This window comes from Natator depressus, chromosome 15 (assembly GCF_965152275.1).
Source record: "Natator depressus isolate rNatDep1 chromosome 15, rNatDep2.hap1, whole genome shotgun sequence".
In the NCBI taxonomy this organism is placed as follows: Eukaryota; Metazoa; Chordata; order Testudines; family Cheloniidae; genus Natator; species Natator depressus.
Window position 1 is genome coordinate 29,118,470 of NC_134248.1, and position 18,259 is coordinate 29,136,728.

The following is an 18,259-nucleotide window of genomic DNA, read 5'->3' on the forward strand; positions in this document are numbered from 1 at the left end:
CTGATGAAGGGGGAAGAGTCTGGCTTAACCAGCTATTCAACTACAATCAGCATTGGAAGGTAAAACAATCAACCTATGGGGAGACTAGAACGTGACTTAGCTTCCCCTAAAAAGGCACTTGTTATGGGAGCCAGCCAGATAAGATGAGGGACAATTTTAAAGAGCAACAATGATCAATAGGGATGTAAATATGAAATGTTTCTAATTTATTTTGCATATAATCAAACGAAGTATAGTACATACTGCATACACAACCATACATAAGAATTCCAGCTTAAGCTTTTTGTGCATAGCTATACAAAGTCAGTGATTGTACAAAGCAGACAAGTTTACTAGGGCCATGGGTTCAGTGTAACCCAGGGAATGGAGAACACTGAACCAGCCTTAAGATTAAAAACAAGGTGCAGCTCTGACCTTCACTGCTTTACCTTTAAAGGACAAGGATTTCCATGAATAACTTGATCAGCTGCACTCTGTACTGTCAGTATTCCTGCTTGTATTGCATGCTGAAAACAATGACACGTGGGCATAAGCCTGAAACAGTTATGCACTTTGACTTGCTCTCTTTCAGCTGCTGGTTGATAAGATATTGCTTGTTACCAAATAGGGGTGACTTTAGTTACATAAAAACTGCATCTCTCCATCTCATGAAAGTTGTAGAGGCAAAGGCTTTCTCTGAGTCCTTGGCCTTGAGGAGGCTGCTCAAAGAACAGCTCACTCTTGAAAAGTGTACAACTTAGGATGGTATTGAAAGCCTGTAAGTTAGTGAAACTATCCCAAGCCAGCTGTTTTGTCAGGGACATCTATTTTAAAGTACAGTGAAGCTTGCACTAAGGCTGACTTGTCAGTGTCCATAAAGTATGTAGAAGATGAAAGCTGTGTGCTAACAGCTAGGGGGTTCTATTCAAGGCTTCCAGTACAGTCTAAAGGCCACCTTTCTACTGGTCTTCAGGCCCTGGCAGGTGGTTTTAATATTCTGCAGCATAATTAAGGCTTTGTTGAAACTTCTACCCTGTTTAAGCTTTGTACTATAGAGGATGCTTTGTTGCATGTTGCTCCATGAGGGAGCCCCTCTGAGGTCATGGCCTTCATACAGGCAATGAGTTGTGGTCCCATCCATAACTAGTCAGATCAGATCTCTCACTGCACATTATCTTCTGTCAGACACAAGACAATGGTACGCTTGTATTGCATAACTAAGGCAATTAGAGGGCTAAACTAAGAATGTACTGAACTGCTGTCACAGTAACTCAATCCTTCCTTCTAACAGGGCTTTTAAAAAACCCCTCAAAAACCTCTTAAGCTGTGTTAATATAACAACTCTTTAGGAGGCAAAAGTGCCACCTACTAGACAGATTAAAAAGGGTTGGGGAAAGAAGGTGTTTCTGGAAAGCTTTTTTTTTGTTAAATTGTACCACCAAGGGCTAGCAATCTAAGCCACTGTATTTATACTAAGCTAAAGGTGTAACATACATAGTCTTGTGTATTTCCTTCTTCTCTGGGCTTATCACAATAGAAATGGAAATGTTGTTAGCACTACACATTCCTGAATGAGAAGGAAGCTACCTGTACCATGGAAACATAGCTGGCCTGGTGCAATAGCAAAGATAAAGGGAGAGATTGGACCACTTGACAGAAAATGTAGATTTCATGTCACTCACTCCTCTACACAACTGACTAGTCAGCCCTGTTACACTGGTAGGCTGCGTTTTAGTAAACGAGGCATTGCTTAAATTCTTAAATATGTAAAATCTCAAGTACAGAGTATTGGAAATATAGAAGTATGCAGTTCACTAGAGTGGAGGCTTTCCTTCCCCCCCCCAAAACAACCTATGCAATAGATAACCAATCCCCCCTGGCCCACTGAAAACTGAAGTCTGGGGGGAACAAAACAACTTTTCCACTGTGACAAGTTTTTTAGAAATCAAAAATCACATGTAGCTGTGACAGACACCATTTTCTGTGTCAGTACAGACTTGAGATTAAAATGAATAGCCTAGCTTAAACACTGGACTCTAGAAGGGCTTCTCTAATATTAGGCAAGTGGGGAGTTTACAGTATCTATGTACAAAACACTGATATGATTGCACTTTAAGCCCACATCTGTCAGTTACACACAGTGATAATTCAAGCTGCTAAACTGACTGTTTGGTTTGAAACTAGCTTTACCACAGTGACCTCTTTACATAAACATTAACTTTCTAGTAGTAAAGTTTTGAGGATCTAGAAGACAGGCACTATAAACAGAGCTGTACCCTGAAAATCATCTTTGGCTGATATTGCCTCTGAAAAGCAGTCTCCACACTCACTTTCTTAGGCTTGAAGTATTTAAGCTACACAAGAGTGATGTACCATTGAATAAAGTTGTCAAAATATGGAGATTGTACAGTAATCCCTACAAGCAGGTATTCATATGGCTTATACCATTCCTACATTACTTTAGAGCAACATATAGCAATGCTAACCAAGATAGTAATGCCTTTAATATTTAAAACTAATTCCTCTGACAAATGCTAAGTGACATCTGGGGCTAGAGTAGACCTTCTATACTAATTTTACAGTATAACCATTACTTTTGTCAGATTTCCTGCTAGCCCCATTACTGCACAAGACAGGTGGTCCAGCTAGTCCATCACCCAAACTCCAAAAGAGGCCAATACGAGCTGCAAGAAACTCTACAACAGAGGAGGGACAATCTGCCCCATGTGAAGGTCTCATTCAAATCCCTGAAGCATGAGGTTTTATATTCCATCCAAAGCTTGTTAGAATTAACTAATTCTGGCTATTTTTAATATCCACTCCCTCTGAATAATATGAACCTCCACCATGACTTCTACTTAACACTCTACTACGCAACAAGAGACTAGGAGGTAGATAAAACACGTTATTTGCAATAGAAGAGCAATCTTAGAGAGTGAAAAGGTCTATATAGTATTCTGTAGATTATTATAGCCATTTTCTTCCAGGTGGCCTAGAATATGCTGTGAAAGAGACAGTGAAGAATAGCTGGAGATACTGACACTTAAAGGGATGTCCACCCATTTCTCACCAGTGTAGCAGCACTAGAGGTAAAGCTCCTGGTATCACTTATAGAACTCAAGCTATGAGCAAATGTCTAATTAGCTCCATATTTAGACTGGGATTACATGGTGTTAGTAGCAGCCCATGCTGGAGTTATCTAGGGCAGCTGTAAAGAAAAACCATTCCTGTTTCAGGAGAAAGTGGGGGAAAAAAACAATCTAGCAGGAACCTTCAAATTATATTCTGGGTTTAAGCAGAAATGCTAAACAGTGACTGACTACAGTAGATATCCCAAACACCTTAGGCAAAATGTTAAAGTATAGCTTTTTCCTAACCGTCAAAGTGTAAATATCTCCCACCCTTGAACCCCGCCATAAAGCAGCTGAGGGTTCTCCACTATTCCCTAGCATACTAGTTTCACTGAACCATTACCACTAAGCTCCGGGGGGGGGGATGGCATAACCAGCTCACTTTAACATACTTTCTGAATTTTGAACTTGAGCCTGAGTAGCTGCCAGCACTAAATAACAAAACTAGAGTCGCTGCCAACCAGCAAGACCTAGCACCAGAGCAGGTCTGGCTCCGAAACAGTAGTAGTTAGGCTCTCAGGTGCCACAAGTACTCCTTTTCTTTTTGCGAGTACCACTGCAGTCTATTTCAAACCATGCAAAGCAACTCTATTCTGGAGGGAAGCCAGCATCCATAGAACCTTGTCTTCTGAAAGCTAGGCTGAAGCATTTCTATCTTCCCCTTTAAAGTTCCAGAGGGGAGGCAAGGGGAGAAAGTGCTGAAGCACATGGGGTTAGTTTCTTTAGCATCACTGTGGCACAGAATAGCATTTCTCATGTACAGTAGGTTCAGGTGGGATGGAGTAAATGTGGGACTGTAGGGAAGGTAGACAGCTCTTTGAAAATTCTAGCGAAAGTGCAGAATAAATACTAAAAGGCAGAAGGACGAGAACACTCCTCCTCCTCTAACCACAAAACTGCAGGAAGAGTGCTGAAAATTCAAAGACATTACCCCAAATGCATTGATCTGACCCTTGATACCTTCTTTATTCCTCTAACAGCACTGCTTCCTGTTAAATACCCCCAAATAATCTAGCCTGGTACAAAATGTAATTTTATAGACTTCACTGAACATAAATAAGTTGCCTGGTCATCAGTTGTAAAGAATGGAGAAGGCCAGGCCACAGGGGGCCCAAGAGGGCTGTGCAGTCTGCAGCTCTCACTCCTCACTGATGAAGATGCGCCCTGTCATCTGGACGCTTAATATGAATCCTTCGCACACGTTCAATGCGCTCCCGCTCCTCGTCCTCATCCAGGTGATGAGAGCGGCCCGCTGCCCCTCCCGTAGCCTCCAGAAGCGCATTGTCAGGTCCTCGTCCATCCTGAGCCTCGTAAAGCAAAATGTTCAGTGTCTCTTCATAAATTCGGGCTTCTGGGAACTCCACCTGGGTACCCAAAACAGCTAGGTTAGGAGAAGCAAAATCAATCTTACTCATTCCAGGCCCCCCTCCAGTTTTTATGTACCCTTTGGTATTTAAGAAATCCTCTCCATTATTCTTGGGTGGTGGTACTCTGCAGGAAGTGTGAAAACTTGCAAAAAAGTTACAAGGTATTAAGAGGAATCCTTGAAGATCTATGTTTCTGTGCTCCACCTGCTGGCTTTCAGCCTCTGATGTCCAACATCCAGACCTGAGCCATTACCCCAAAAAGGCAGATGCAAAGAGATTCTTTCTGGGCAAGGTAAGATTGTACGTGAACAGAATACTACTGGTTTTCTTTATACAGTTAAATAAGTGAACCTGGGTGAGTGCATGAGTGGGTTTAAAGACCAGAACTTGCATTTATTTGTATTGTGATAGCATCTGGAAGTTAATACCCTATTGTGCTAGGCAATGCACAAGCACAAGATTGTCCCTGCCCCACAGAACTTACAATGTGTTTGTCTGTTCTCGGCCCGCTCCTCTGTAGAAGGTAGAGTGGATGCTCTCGGGAGGGGAGGGCAATTTAAAGGAAGGCTTCAAAACAGAAGTCAGGACATTACTCTTACGGCAGCTACTATGCAGCATGAATGAGTTTTATCCCTACCTTTGTCTGTTTCTTCTCAGTAGCGTAGACAATGGAGGTGCAGCAGACCTCAGCAATCTTACGCCCCTGTCCATAGAAAGACCAGCAGCAAATCTCATCTCCTATCACATCCTTAATAAAGAGGACTCTCCCGTTAAACCGCAGTGACAGCTTATCAAACAGCTCGATGTTCTTCAGCATGTTGTCATCAGAATTACTGCAAGAGAACAAGGCATCAGTCAAACAGAGTTAATGCCATGCAGAGGAAAGGTCAACAACTAAGGAGATTCAGGCAGCTGGAGGTCTAGATGTCCTGCCTCCCTTTATTTACTTTACTAGCCATCAAGGTTGTGTTTAGACTCAAGCGCTAGGGCTGCTTCATCCCACTAAGAATCACTCACTGCATTAGGAGAGCGAGCCTGCAGCTGAAGGGTGACTGGCCTTCAGTGGAGAAGGTGCAGAGTGTAATACAGCATCAGTGCTGGGAGTAACCACATCAGGATTCATCCCTCAACTAACCTATTCCATCTACTAAAGTTTAGCATTAGCTGGATTGGGCCAGTGCTGTCATGAGTTAGACATCGTCACATATGAGGACAAGAGCCCAGCCACCATGCCTACCCAACTGAGAGCTGCATAGGCACAGCCCTCTGACTCCTGGCCAACTGCCGACTCTGCAGGTAAAAACTCTGCAGTCCACGCAGAAGACAGGGTATCATCTTGTCATGGAGCCCCTGCAGGTCATATCCGGGCATTAAAGAGGAAGCTCTTTATTGCTGCAAGTGTGCACTTAACTTTCCAGTGGAGAAGTTTCCATTTCTAACCCCCATTAGCAGTGACTCCACAAAGCAGGAAAAGGGCTTACTGCGTATGTCAACCACAAACACTCAGTAAAGGGAAAAGCCCATTCTCCTTGAATCTGGTTTCAGACCATTAATTTCCAGTTGAAACTACATTTAATAACTGATAGTGGAAGTTGTTTTACCTGGTGTAGGAATATTTGTTATTACTTCTGTTATACAGCAACTTTACTGCTGGCTGGAAAAAAACATACAGGAAGCACAATTAGAGCACAATTTACTGGCTATAGTACAGCTGCAACCTTAGTTCCAGGCACGCAGAGAAGGGGAAATATGAAGTGATAGTACTGTGCGTACACCCACTGTTTGTGGAAGTGATGCTGAGGCTGCTGCCTAGTGCTAGCATGTCAGCCCTGTAGGCAGGTCTTTGGCCCCGGGACAGGTACAGCACAAGCTTTCCCCACAGTGTGCCTTAACCCTGACTTCCCTGGGCTGTGGTGACCAGATCATAGTTGACTCTCCATGGCCATTCCAGTCCTTTATGCCTCTGCTGAGATCCCCAATTAATGCCTGCGGTGGTGGCATTTTTGGGGGGAGGGATAGCAGGCATGAGAGTGCATACCTGTCTACTAGGAACTGGAGCCACTAACGTTTCAGGTCAGTCAAATATCAGTCACTATTGGGCTGGAAAGACAGGTGAAAGGTTCTATAGCCCCCTATTGATGCCCTAAGTCAACCTGTCGTCCCTACTGACTATTTGAATATGTAAGGCAGAGAAGGCCCCCACTGTAAGATGCATTGTTTTTCAAATGTAGACCCATTTAAAGACCTGGGTGAAAAGCTGTTTAACTTCTAATTCAGATAGAATAATGAGGTTGCAGAGAGATCAAGTATAATTTTCAGACTCAAATTAACAGATGGGTTTCTGAGCATGCACGCTTCGGGAAAACTAGTGTGCCACATTCCAAAGAGTCAGCTGTCACTCTGGCTGGTGAGCTGCTGCCTTGCTGTAATGAGGGGGTATGTGCAAACTTCCCCCAGGGATCAAGCACAGCCTGCTCCCTCTTACCTTATTGGATGTTGCTATAAGTTTTTGCTCTTCCTTAGAAGAAGTGATGACTGGTACTTTGCAGAATGGCTCGTATGCATCTTTGTTCTGCTGAAACAAGACAGTTCGTCAAATGCAGCAGGTGAATGGAAATCCACATTCGGGCCTTTGAACAAAATGCAGGAGGCCATCAAGCCTTCTCTCCTATTTAAGCCTGGGGTTAGCTACAGTGATGCAGACGGGAGTGGTGGCTCACCATTGTCTGAACCAAGAGGACTCGATAGAGCAGTGAGCTGACCCCATGAGACAGCTATGTTCCTTTGTATAGGCATGCTGGGGTACAGGGGCATTACATGCTTCCCCATCTTACCGCCCAGTGAGGGGAAGAGGTACAAGAACAGCTGCTGGGGTGCTTTGGGGAGCCTAGGCTCCATCCCCAGGACTGCATTAATGCACCATAGGCCTGTACCTAAGCCGTGCCTTCTGGGGTCATGTGACTCTAGATGCCCAACTTTTTCATTTTAAAAGGTTCCTAACTCATTTATGGAAAAATGTGATCTGAGCATAACTGATATGATGCCTGCTCGAGTCTGCAGAGAGCCTGAAACAAACAGCTCAGAGGAGTTAACTGTCCCATGCATCTCAAGAGGTTGTTCACTCCAAGACCCACTGCTCTGACAGGCCTACTCCACCCCTGCTGAAGGCTTTGGACAGGAAGAGATGAGTGCAGAAGATAAGCAACCATGCATTGGCTGCTGGGGTCCCCCCCAGCTGCTGCTCCTGAGGGAGAAAAACACGGTATGCCTTTGACTACACCTCTCTACTATCAGCACTCCACAAGGGTGTTAGGGTCAAAGAGCAGGCCTGTAGAATCTTATACTGGTGATGTGCAAACAGGAAAGAGCCCAACTTGACACTGGGATCCCAAGGGTGTTTGTGGTGCCTGCAGTTTTAACAATCTTTATTTGTAAGCTAAGCAGATCTGATCTCCGACACGTACATACAGCTAGAATCCCATGGTGCCATGTTTTAAGTTAATTACACACTGAGAAAAGAACTACTTGTCCAGAAAAATACTTGACCTTTACAGTCTTAACTATCCACATGCAAGCAAAGGGACAGGGACTGATTTCTCACTGTTTCCTGAGGACAGGGGAGGAAGTGGGATTAATCAGAGGAAATAGTCTGAGGGCATAAGGAAAGGCTGGCTGATAGAACAAGCTCAAGCCACTTGTACTGGCTGGTGACCAGGCTTCTCACTAGCTCCATGCTAAAGACTGCACACCTACCTGTAGAGCTGCCTGGCACTCATCCACAAGACCCTGAACCAGGTAATACTTTGCCTCGGCCAGCAGCTCTTCAATCTCTCTCCGGCTCTCGGGAAGAGGCACAGCCCCATCACGCAGGTAATTTAATATTGTCCCGAAGTGTTTACCACAGCGGTCGATCAAAATCCAGCCTGGGAGGGAGAAAGCAGGATACAGCTGAACAGTGGGAAGGGAAAGACTTAGGCAAAGAGTCCACACCCTCGCTCTTCCCAACTCCAGCTGGCCAGAACATGGTGTAACACACTGCAGCTCTGCACAGAGGAGCCTCTCCCCAGAACATTGCCTCACGTTGGTGCACAGCACATCCTGCTGAAAGGCTCCAAAATCCTCCAGCTTGCTGCTTGAGTTGGCAGCTGGAACAGCAGCAGGCTGTACTTCTGCAGGGAATTCTCTGTGGGTATCTTCCCCCCCACAATCCTTCAAGGGCGCACGGTGGGAGGCAGCTCATATCTTTCAACTCCCAAGCCACTGACCATCAGTTAGCTGAAGTGATAGCAAAACAAACAATTCCCACCATCAAATTAAACTCAGTTTTTCTGGTCTCTCCCCCTGCCCCATGGCTTTTCCTGGAATCCTGTCTGCTGTTTTTGGACCTGCTAGCATACGTTAACCCTTGACTGCCCCCACTGCCCCCCAAACACACACACACAACCACTGGGACAGATTTTCTATAACTGCAGCTAAGAGACAGCTAAATAGAGCAGAACAGAGGATTCCCAGGTACCTAACTGGAGTCTAACGGTATGTCTACACTGCACTAAGCCACCAGCGGCTGGCCCAGGTCGGCGGACTTGGGCTGGTGGGGCTCAGATTGTGAGGCTATAACATTGCAGTGGAGAAGTTTGGGTTTCAGGTGGGGCCCAGGCTCCGAGATCCTGCAGGGAGGGTACCTTAGCTCAAACATCTACACAAGCAGTGTTATAGTCCCAGCCTAAGTCAGCTGATCCAGGCCAGCCCTGGGCGTTTTACTGCAGTGTAGACGAACCCTGAGGGACCTACCACCAGTCAAGGGCAGAGCCAGGGACAGAGCCCAGGAGTCCTACCTGCTACAGCTGGCTCTCACCTGCCTTAGAGCCCTTACTGTGCACAAACAAGAGAATGGTTAACCTAAGTAAAGTTCCCATCAAGCTGGTATTTAGTGTTTGTTCTGTGACAGACCACTCCCCCCAGCATGCAGGAAAGATTATTGTTGTTTTAAAAAACACTTATTTTCTCCCATCCCCTGCAGGGCCCTGATGAAATGCTTTCCACTCCGCATCCTGCACACTGGTACGGAAGGGGGGCTTGGGAGTGCCTGCTGATTCAGATGTTTTATTTTTTTAAAAAACAATGGCACATTTGTGTGGAAAACAACCCTGCTGTCCCCAAGCAGCAATTATGCAAGAAAGGTGAAAAGGAAGCAAAGAGGTGAGTAAGACATGGATACTATGAAGGTCAGCAGAATCCTTGCAAGTCCCATTTCATCTTCCGTACTCCCAACTGGCATTGAACAGGAATAGCAAATTGATTAGGATATGAATGTTTTTAAAGTGCTTTGAAGATGTAATGTGAGTACGTGAGCAGTACAAGTGACGTGTGAGATAGTCCTACATGCTGTAGCATTTCCTTTATGAAACCACCTGCTAAAAGGCACATTACTCACCAGTACTGGGTAGAGATACCAGAGAGAAAGGGAAACAAAGCTTCAGCAGAGCTTATAATAGAATACATGGCACCCTTAATCTCCATGCAACAGCAGTCCATCTCCTGAAGCAGACCAAAGGGCCCAGAAAGGTATTATGCAACATCCAGCTCAAGTTTCCATAAACAGGCGGCCATTTTTATGGGCTTCGACTCAAGAATGTACTCAGGAAATGCTTGTGGGGAAGGACTCATATTTTAGACAAATAAGGGAAAAGTAAGGTAAAGCATGCACCACATGGCTTGAATTAATGTAATTATTACTAAAACTCTGATTACTTGGTTAATTCTCCAGTCCCTAAGTTGAATGTAGGCCTTTCCTACTGATGGCCTACTTAGCAAGTGAGGTTCACTAGCATTCTACTCTACACTTTTCTGTGTTTTCCCCTTACACTTGTGCTTTATATAGAGGTGCTGTTTGGTTAGGACTGCAGCTTCAGAGGGAGTGGAGGAATGTACTAGGAAGTTAGGGTGATTACACAGACCTGATTTACAGATGCTTGTTGCAAATTGACAAAGGAATCAAACTACAGATTGTCCCAAATTACTGGGCATAATACAACATATATAGGGGCCACTGCAGAAGTTCCCAAGACCATGCCCTTTCACTGTAAGGGGGAGAGGGCACAGAACACACCATCCTCCCAAAACCCAAGAGTTATCACAGACCAAATGGAGCCAGTGACTTAATTTACTGGAGTTGCATAGGGGGGATGGTATAGGGAGAATAGATGCATTCTAGGCACAGGACTGGGAGTCAATAACTCCTCAGTTCTCAACGCAGCTGTGACTCCCTCTCTGGACTTGGAAAAGTTAACTTCTGCTTTGGTTTCCCTATCCATAAACCTGTAGAAATGCTAACTTCCTAATGTCCCAGACAGCTGCAGCAAGGATGCAAAGATGTTTTAAAGTGCAAAATGGTGCTGGGTTCTAACCACCACATTTAGCAATTCCATCAATGTGGAATTTAGTAATTCCATCCAACACCACATTTAGCAATTCCTTCATAGGTGCTTTTGTTCTTACTAGTCAGCCGAAATGTACTGCAAAAAGGAGATACTTAACAGGAAAGTGAGCCCCTCAACCTGGCAGCTGCAGAGTTAAGAAAGCAGGTTTCATCTGTAGTTTGCAGTCTTATAAAGCTGTATTTTAATAATCATTGTTTTACAAAATGTTTTGGGATCCACTACTCAGGCAGGAATAAATATCCCCAGGAGCCATAAATAGACACAATGGGAAACATGGGAGTTTAACTTTTGTTACACGAAGAGTTGAAGTGATGGCTCCCAAACACTGATACTAAAGCAGGCTAGAAGGAGCTGCTAAGTCTTAAATAATAAAATACCTTGGCATTAGAGTACTTGGGGGGTCTTCATGAGGCTCTTGTTTAAAGCAGACTAATTAAATCTGGTCTCTCTTTAAAATCTAAAAATGCATATTTTAGAACAGCTGGGGAGACTAGGAATTCATGTTGCACAGAGAACTCTGGGGAAAGACACCAGTCTCCCACAAAGGCCCCCTACTTCTATCCTGCTACTCCAGTAAGATGTAGATTTTGAAATATGCAGGTTTCTTTATTTTGCAGATTAAATCTGTAAACTGAAAAGAATCTACATGCATAGATAACTGTAGCCATTTCTATTGTAAATTGGGGGGGGGGGGAGAGAAGTAGTCATACTATGGTGAAAAACACTTCCTATTTTGTGCTAGATTTTGGGTGTGACTGAAGAACACAGTATTTGAAGGCTTTCAGATAAGGGTAGTTTCCTTTAAACACTATGATGCTATTGTCCTGGTTTCCATTAACACTTTCAAGTAATACCAGGCAGTGGAAGATAAAACATTAGCTACTGCAGCAAGAGTATCTCATTTCTATGTGCAAGAAGTGTTAAAATCCCCCTGAAACACCAGCACAAACTGGCAAATGAGGCATTCCTACAAACTGTGAAAGTCAGAGCAAAGCAAACATGGTGTTCTAAAAGAGTCAGATCCAGATGGCCTTATACCCTTAGCAGTAGTACCTTCAACTTTCCCCTCCCTGCAGAAGAGAGAATCTGTCCACACATAGAAAAGTGGATTTCATATTTGAAGGACACATTGTAATAGCACTTGTACTGTATCCATCCAGAGCACTCTGGGTGAAGCTCTGAGACCGTGCATTAGGCAGCATTTGTTGAGGAGTGAGTGGACAGTGCCAGGGCACAGTTTTAATCACAGTTCTAACTCACTTGCTGTGTGGCCTTGGATAAATAATTCACCTACGCTACAGATGAGGAAACACAGAGAAGTTACGGGGCTCTCCCTACTCATAGCGATAGTGGGAAGATTAATGTTTGTCTAACCCTATATGAATTCTTTTGATTCAGTGCCGCTGCCGAAATTCTGAAACTGCTGCAAAAGAACTAGGGTGATGAATTACGTTCAGTAGGTTGCATTCTAGTGCTGTCATTAAACTGGAAGCAAATGATGACTGAGTAGCTGGCACACTTCCCTCTGGATTAGCACTGAACCAATGTTCCACTGGCATTATGGGCTGTGCTGCTGGATGTACAGCGTGGGAGATGAAATGTAATAGAACAGCCCTATGGTTAGTAATGATCCCATGAGACATTTTTCAAAAGTAATCATGGCCAACTTGGATAATTATATTCTTGCTTACCTACTTATAATTTCCCCTGCGTTTTCCATGCAAGAGGGACCCTCTCTGCTTCTTACCCTAAACTGTTAGGTAGCGTAGTTGTGCACTGTTAAGCAGCTGCAATGTCCGACTGCAGAGATCCCTGAATTTTTGTGGTGAGGAGACTGATCTCTTAGAATTTAGAATTCTGTATAGTACTTGGATACTTGAAAAAGCCACTACAAAAACTGAAACAAACTCAAATATTTCCCCAGTTGTTTAGAGATGGACTCTAGCTAAAATGGTAATACTTTAATATTAAATGGCGTATTTCTCACAGGTTGGCTGTGAATCCACTTCCTGTTCTCACAAGAAAACTGTCAGGAGGGCCTTATTTAAACCGTAGCTTATTTCTCCCCAGCGCTAAACACATACTAGACGCACTACGGCACTGAAAACTAAGTTCAGTTGCTCCAGTTGAGGAGCAAGACATAATCCATCCTCAAGACAAGTTCAAACAGTCAATACACTAACAAGCTAACCAACAGAAAAGAGTTTTCAATCTCTAAGATCAGTCTACTAATGAACTATTGTCAAAGACAATGTGTGTATAAATCTGCAAACATGGGAGCTGTCGGATAATGGGCAAAATGCCAAAACACAAATAGAAAGCTGTGCCTGGAATTAAAGTCAGTGGGACTCCCACACTCTGGGAATGTTGATATTAAACTGGGCTAAACGTTTTGAACAGCCCTCAGATGATGAAACTTCTTTTGCATCTTAACACAATTAGTACATCTAAAAGGATCAAGTTTTCTCCCATGACTTTTTAAAAGATAATCAGTCCATGTCCTTGTGGTAGGGAAGGAAGATAGTTTTGAGCATTGCCTTTTAAAAAGAGCCTAATTCAGAACATTCTGAATGATCCCTTTGCAGATGGACTTGATTAAAGAGATCCATTTGCTAGCAGCTTTTACAGATGATTTGTAGTTTTTTGCTTGTCTCATATATGCCCTAGTAAATTACTAGCATCACAATTATTCAGATGCAAGAAATTCATAATTAGGTGTCAGTAACCTCAGTACAGGTGGCTTCTTTACATTTCATAACTGGTTTGTTTTCTAGAATTCAACAATATGTAACCTCACATGAAAAATGAAGTTACAGCCCCTTTCATCCAAGGATCCCCAAAGCGCTTAATACACTAAGGCTCACAACCCTCACAAGGGAAGTTTTAGCACTATATTACAGACAGAGAAATCAAAGAAGTCAATTAACCTCTCAGCCTCCAGGTCAAAAAGCAGGTCCTGACTCCTAAGCCCTTGTGCTAACCACTTCACCCAGTCCCTCTAACAGAGTACTTTTAATCTCAGTGTTTCAGAAGGAAGCAAAAGTTTATTCAACTGGGTCTGATCAGGGTCTTTGACTTTACCATAATCTAAACAAGAGGAGGGTTGTGGCTTCAGATAAATAAGATTAAAATCTTTCCTGTTTCACGGCTTTTCTCAGCTGTATAGTTTGCTAGCCATAGTAACAAAACAACAACAAATGCCTTAGAGAACCTGGGGCTAGGATAAGCTTCTTCACTACAATTGTCCGTTTTCTAATGTGTTAATCAATCTTAACTGAAGGGTTATTTTTTCCCTGCCATGAGTCTCTAAATGATGTGAACAGTGTCTCTTTACCTTCGCTGTCGGTGAGAACCTCCATGCGGCCACTGAACATGGCCTTAAGCATGGTGTCCTGCTTGGTCAGGGTCTGCATTGTGGTGTAGTAGAGAGCGCCACCAATGTTCAGCTTGACATACTTGGAGCTCGGGCTGGTCCCTTTGAAGGAGGTGGTGCGAGTCGCAGCTGCCGGCACTGCTGAGCTCACCACGCTTTCTCCTGACATCTCTTCCTGAAAACCAGAGAGGTTGCCAATTAGGCCTGCTTTTGCACTGTGTACCACACAATTTACTGCTCCCTTGTAACATTTTATGTAGGTAATATTAATACACTGCTGTTCTATATCCCCAGCTGGGAAACTCACAGTACCTCACGATATCCTGTCAGGTAGCTAAAGCTTATCTCCATTTTGCAGCTGGAGGAACCAAGGTTAAATGTTTTGCCCAAGCTCACAACATGAGAGGAGCAGAGGACTTTTTACTAGAGACCTGCCGTGTAGTAGTTTAAAGCCATGCTGACCAGTTTCCTGCAGCTATGGCAAACAGAGCAAAGTTAAGCTAAACTGAAATCCAGAGCACTGCCTATTAGCATTCACTCTTTGACTGTCCAATGCTTAACTTTTTTTTTTTTTTTTTAAATGCAGCAGGTTACTTCCCCTTTCTGAACTAACTTCAAGTTTACAATTGCTTTGTACCCAATGGAGGCATTTAAAGCCAACATTTTTTCCACACTAAACAGCTACTCTCTATTCACAGCACTGCAGACAAAATCTTGTGCATGGAAGATTCTGGACTTTCATGCTATTTCACTATAAACTGTTTCAGCTGATCTGAATTCACTATAAATGGGTTCCACTGTTTAACTTTCCATATTGGGTGTTATTTCAGTCTGAGCTCCCCTTTGCTACCTTTAAATATTTTACTTAAAGTCACAAAGAAACCCTGCATACAATCTCCTGAGGATTAGACAAGCCAACCAAAGAATGTAAATAAACTAAACCAGTGCAAAGTTTTGTGAACTCTGGGCAGCATTTTACAACCATAAGTTATCTACCTGGCTAAACTGAGTAGAAGAATGAAAAAGTGCATTCATCTCTCCAACTCAAAACTCACAAGATTTAAATTCTTCTGGGAAGTGGCTCAGTTCAGCCATCATCTGGCATTTGAGTACATTCACACCTGTATAGGGAGTCAGACTGGATGATCTATGAAACTCTTACAAATCTCACTGGCTGTGATTCAGAGAGCAGATTTCAGTGAGAAAAAAGATATTTAGTGAGTGAATTTAGTGCTCCTGAAATTGAGGGTGCGTGCACATTTGTGAATGTAGACTTCTCATCTCCATACATTCACAGTGCTTTCAATGCATTTAGGATGGTGTATAATCTCCTATTATTGTTGCCTTGAGATTTTCCACACACTGTTCCACTGAACTACTTCCCTTCTAACCTGTGGCATCCATACTGTATCATGAACCCTCCTGAGCAGAGGCAATATTGAGAGATAATTTTAAAATGTGGACATGTGAGAACTAAGATAAAAAGCTTCCCCACCAATTCATTTCCCACTGGTCATCTAATAAGAATATCCGACTGTGAGCTCTAGAGCAGAAAGGCTCACACACTAATCAACAGTTGCTCCAGGCAACTGAACACATTTGCGTTTTTGTACATCAAAAGACTGAAAGGGAGATGATAAGTTAGCCGCATAATTAATATATATGTCGCTCTCTGACTCGCTCATGACCAGGCCTCTGCCAAATCACCACTTTATGATTAGCCTCAGGCTCCTACAATGCACCAGAATGGGATGACTAAAGCACAGCCACCTCAGACCGATCGAGGCCCTACAGTCTTTGGGGCAAACAGTCTTCCGCACACACGGCTAGAAGCCACCTCTTAAATCATTCACGTTCTGCTGCTGTTCAGAGACCTTTAATGCAGCTGGCAATGCAGGTCCATGAGCTGGCTGCATTTGGTAGGCAGAGCCTGGACAGAGGCTATCAGGCAGCTCAGAAAGGTAGGGCACTAGGGGACCACTGTTCATAGCAAGGTGTCTCCTTGCTAGTTAGTAGAGCACAGAGCGAGGCAGGGCCAGCAGGACCCCCCAGCTAGAGTGATAGTAACAGTAGACCCAGCCCCTAGACTGCACTGCACTGCACAGCCCCCCCACCCCGCCCTGCTGGGGGGCAGGAGCAGCACCCCACCCTGCCGGGGCACTGAGACAGCAACTGGCCCTAGGCCACCCAGCAGCACCAGCCCTCGCCCAGTCCTTGCCCCCCCTCAGCCGGGGCCCCAGCCCAGCCCCCCGCACACAGCCAAGCCCCGCCCAAGCCAAGCCCCCCACGGTCCCGGGACCCCCAGCCCAGCCCCCCGGGCCTCCCCCCAGCCAAGCCTCAGCCCCGCGCAAGGCGCAGCCCGCCGGGGAGCCCCTCCCGCCCCATGGGCTGGGCTGACCGGTGTCGGGCCCCTACGCGGAGACCGGCCCCGGCCCCGGCCCCGGCGCTCACCATGAAAAGCCCGAGCGAGTCCCCGAGGCAGCTCCGCGGAGAAACCGGAAGCAGCCGGGGCAGGACAGGCGAACTTCCGCCCCTCGCTCACGGCCTATTTTCGGTCCCAGGGTCACCTCACTTCCGCCCCGCAGAGCGCTCCGCCCAAACCCGTCCGATGTCCCCCCGGCCCTCGCAAAGCGCGGGGCCCGCGGGCCCGCCCGCGCCCCTCGGCCCGCCCGCTGGGGCACGGGAGGCGGCGAGCCCGGGGGGCCAGGGCTGGCGGGGCCCCCGCGCCCCGGGAGCGGTTCGCGGGGCCCCTGGCTGAGCCGGGCCTGCGTTCCCGGGCGGGTCGCTAAGCGCGGCGCACAGGCGGCGGCCCCGGCCTGGCGCTCCGAGGGGGAGGTGCTGCCCCCCCCCCCCGGGCGTTCGCGGAGGCGGCCCCGGCCGCGCTGAGGGGCGGGCATGTGAGGCGGCTGCTCAGCGGGGTCTGGGCCAGGGTGTCGGGCAGTGCGGGGCAGCGGCTGGGGGGGCGGGTGTGCTGGGGGATCCGGGGGGGGGGGGGAAGGCGGTGTGCTGGGGGATCCGGGGGGGGGAAGGCGGTGTGCTGGGGGATCCGGGCGGGGGGGGAAGGCGGTGTGCTGCGGGATCGGGGGGGGGGAAGGCGGTGTGGGGGGGAAGGCGGTGTGCTGGGGGATCCGGGGGGGGGGAAGGCGGTGTGCTGGGGGATCCGGGCGGGGGGGGAAGGCGGTGTGCTGCGGGATCGGGGGGGGGAAGGCGGTGTGGGGGGGAAGGCGGTGTGCTGGGGGATCCGGGCGGGGGGGGGGAGGCGGTGTGCTGGGGGATCCGGGCGGGGGGGGGAGGCGGTGTGCTGGGGGATCCGGGCGGGGGGGGAAAGGCGGTGTGCTGGGGGATCCGGGCGGGGGGGGGAAGGCGGTGTGCTGGGGGATCCGGGCCGGGGGGGGAAGGCGGTGTGCTGGGGGATCCGGGCGGGGGGGGGAGGCGGTGTGCTGGGGGATCCGGGCGGGGGGGGAAAGGCGGTGTGCTGGGGGATCCGGGCGGGGGGGGGAAGGCGGTGTGCTGGGGGATCCGGGGGGGGGAGGGAGGCGGTGTGCTGGGGGATCCGGGGGGGGGAGGGAGGCGGTGTGCTGGGGGATCCGGGGGGGGGGAGGCGGTGTGCTGGGGGATGCGGGGGGGGGGGGGAAGGCGGTGTGCTGGGGGATCCGGGCGGGGGGGGGAAGGCGGTGTGCTGGGGGATCCGGGGGGGGGAGGCGGTGTGCTGGGGGATGCGGGGGGGGGGGGAGGCGGTGTGCTGGGGGATCCGGGGGGGCGGGAGGCGGGGGGAGGCGGTGTGCTGGGGGATGCGGGGGGGGGGGGAAGGCGGTGTGCTGGGGGATCCGGGGGGGGAAAGGCGGTGTGCTGGGGGATCCGGGGGGGGGGAAAGGCGGTGTGCTGGGGGATCCGGGGGGGGGGAGGCGGTGTGCTGGGGGATCCGGGGGGGGGAGGCGGTGTGCTGGGGGATGCGGGGGGGCGGGAGGC

At 47.4% G+C, this 18,259-nt stretch overlaps 2 protein-coding genes across 9 annotated transcripts in view; one reads left to right on the plus strand and one right to left on the minus strand.

Moving 5' to 3' along the window:
- Positions 1–211: 211 nt before the first annotated feature.
- KCTD10 (potassium channel tetramerization domain containing 10) lies at positions 212–16,820 on the minus strand. Of its 2 annotated transcripts, none has more exons than XM_074972665.1 (7): positions 16,742–16,820; positions 14,252–14,465; positions 8,231–8,400; positions 6,963–7,052; positions 6,079–6,131; positions 5,115–5,310; positions 212–4,474 (listed from the first exon to the last, which is right to left on the minus strand). In XM_074972665.1, exons 1-7 carry the CDS (start codon positions 16,742–16,744, stop codon positions 4,256–4,258), a joined length of 945 nt encoding a protein of 314 aa, XP_074828766.1. In that variant the 5' UTR covers positions 16,745–16,820; the 3' UTR covers positions 212–4,255. The 2 variants fall into 2 exon arrangements, with proteins under 2 accessions (XP_074828766.1, XP_074828767.1); XM_074972666.1 differs by having other exon boundaries at positions 213–4,474; positions 6,963–7,049.
- A 314-nt stretch (positions 16,821–17,134) lies between these two features.
- UBE3B (ubiquitin protein ligase E3B) overlaps positions 17,135–18,259 on the plus strand; it is a 39,894-nt gene continuing 38,769 nt past the window's right edge. For 2 of the 7 annotated variants that reach the window (XM_074972829.1, XM_074972838.1), the window contains exon 1: positions 17,135–17,187. The gene's annotated coding sequence lies outside the window, so the exon portion shown is untranslated. Of the gene's footprint in view, positions 17,209–18,259 lie in introns of all 7 variants that reach the window. The other 5 variants (XM_074972831.1, XM_074972839.1, XM_074972835.1 and 2 more) reach the window with 4 other exon arrangements.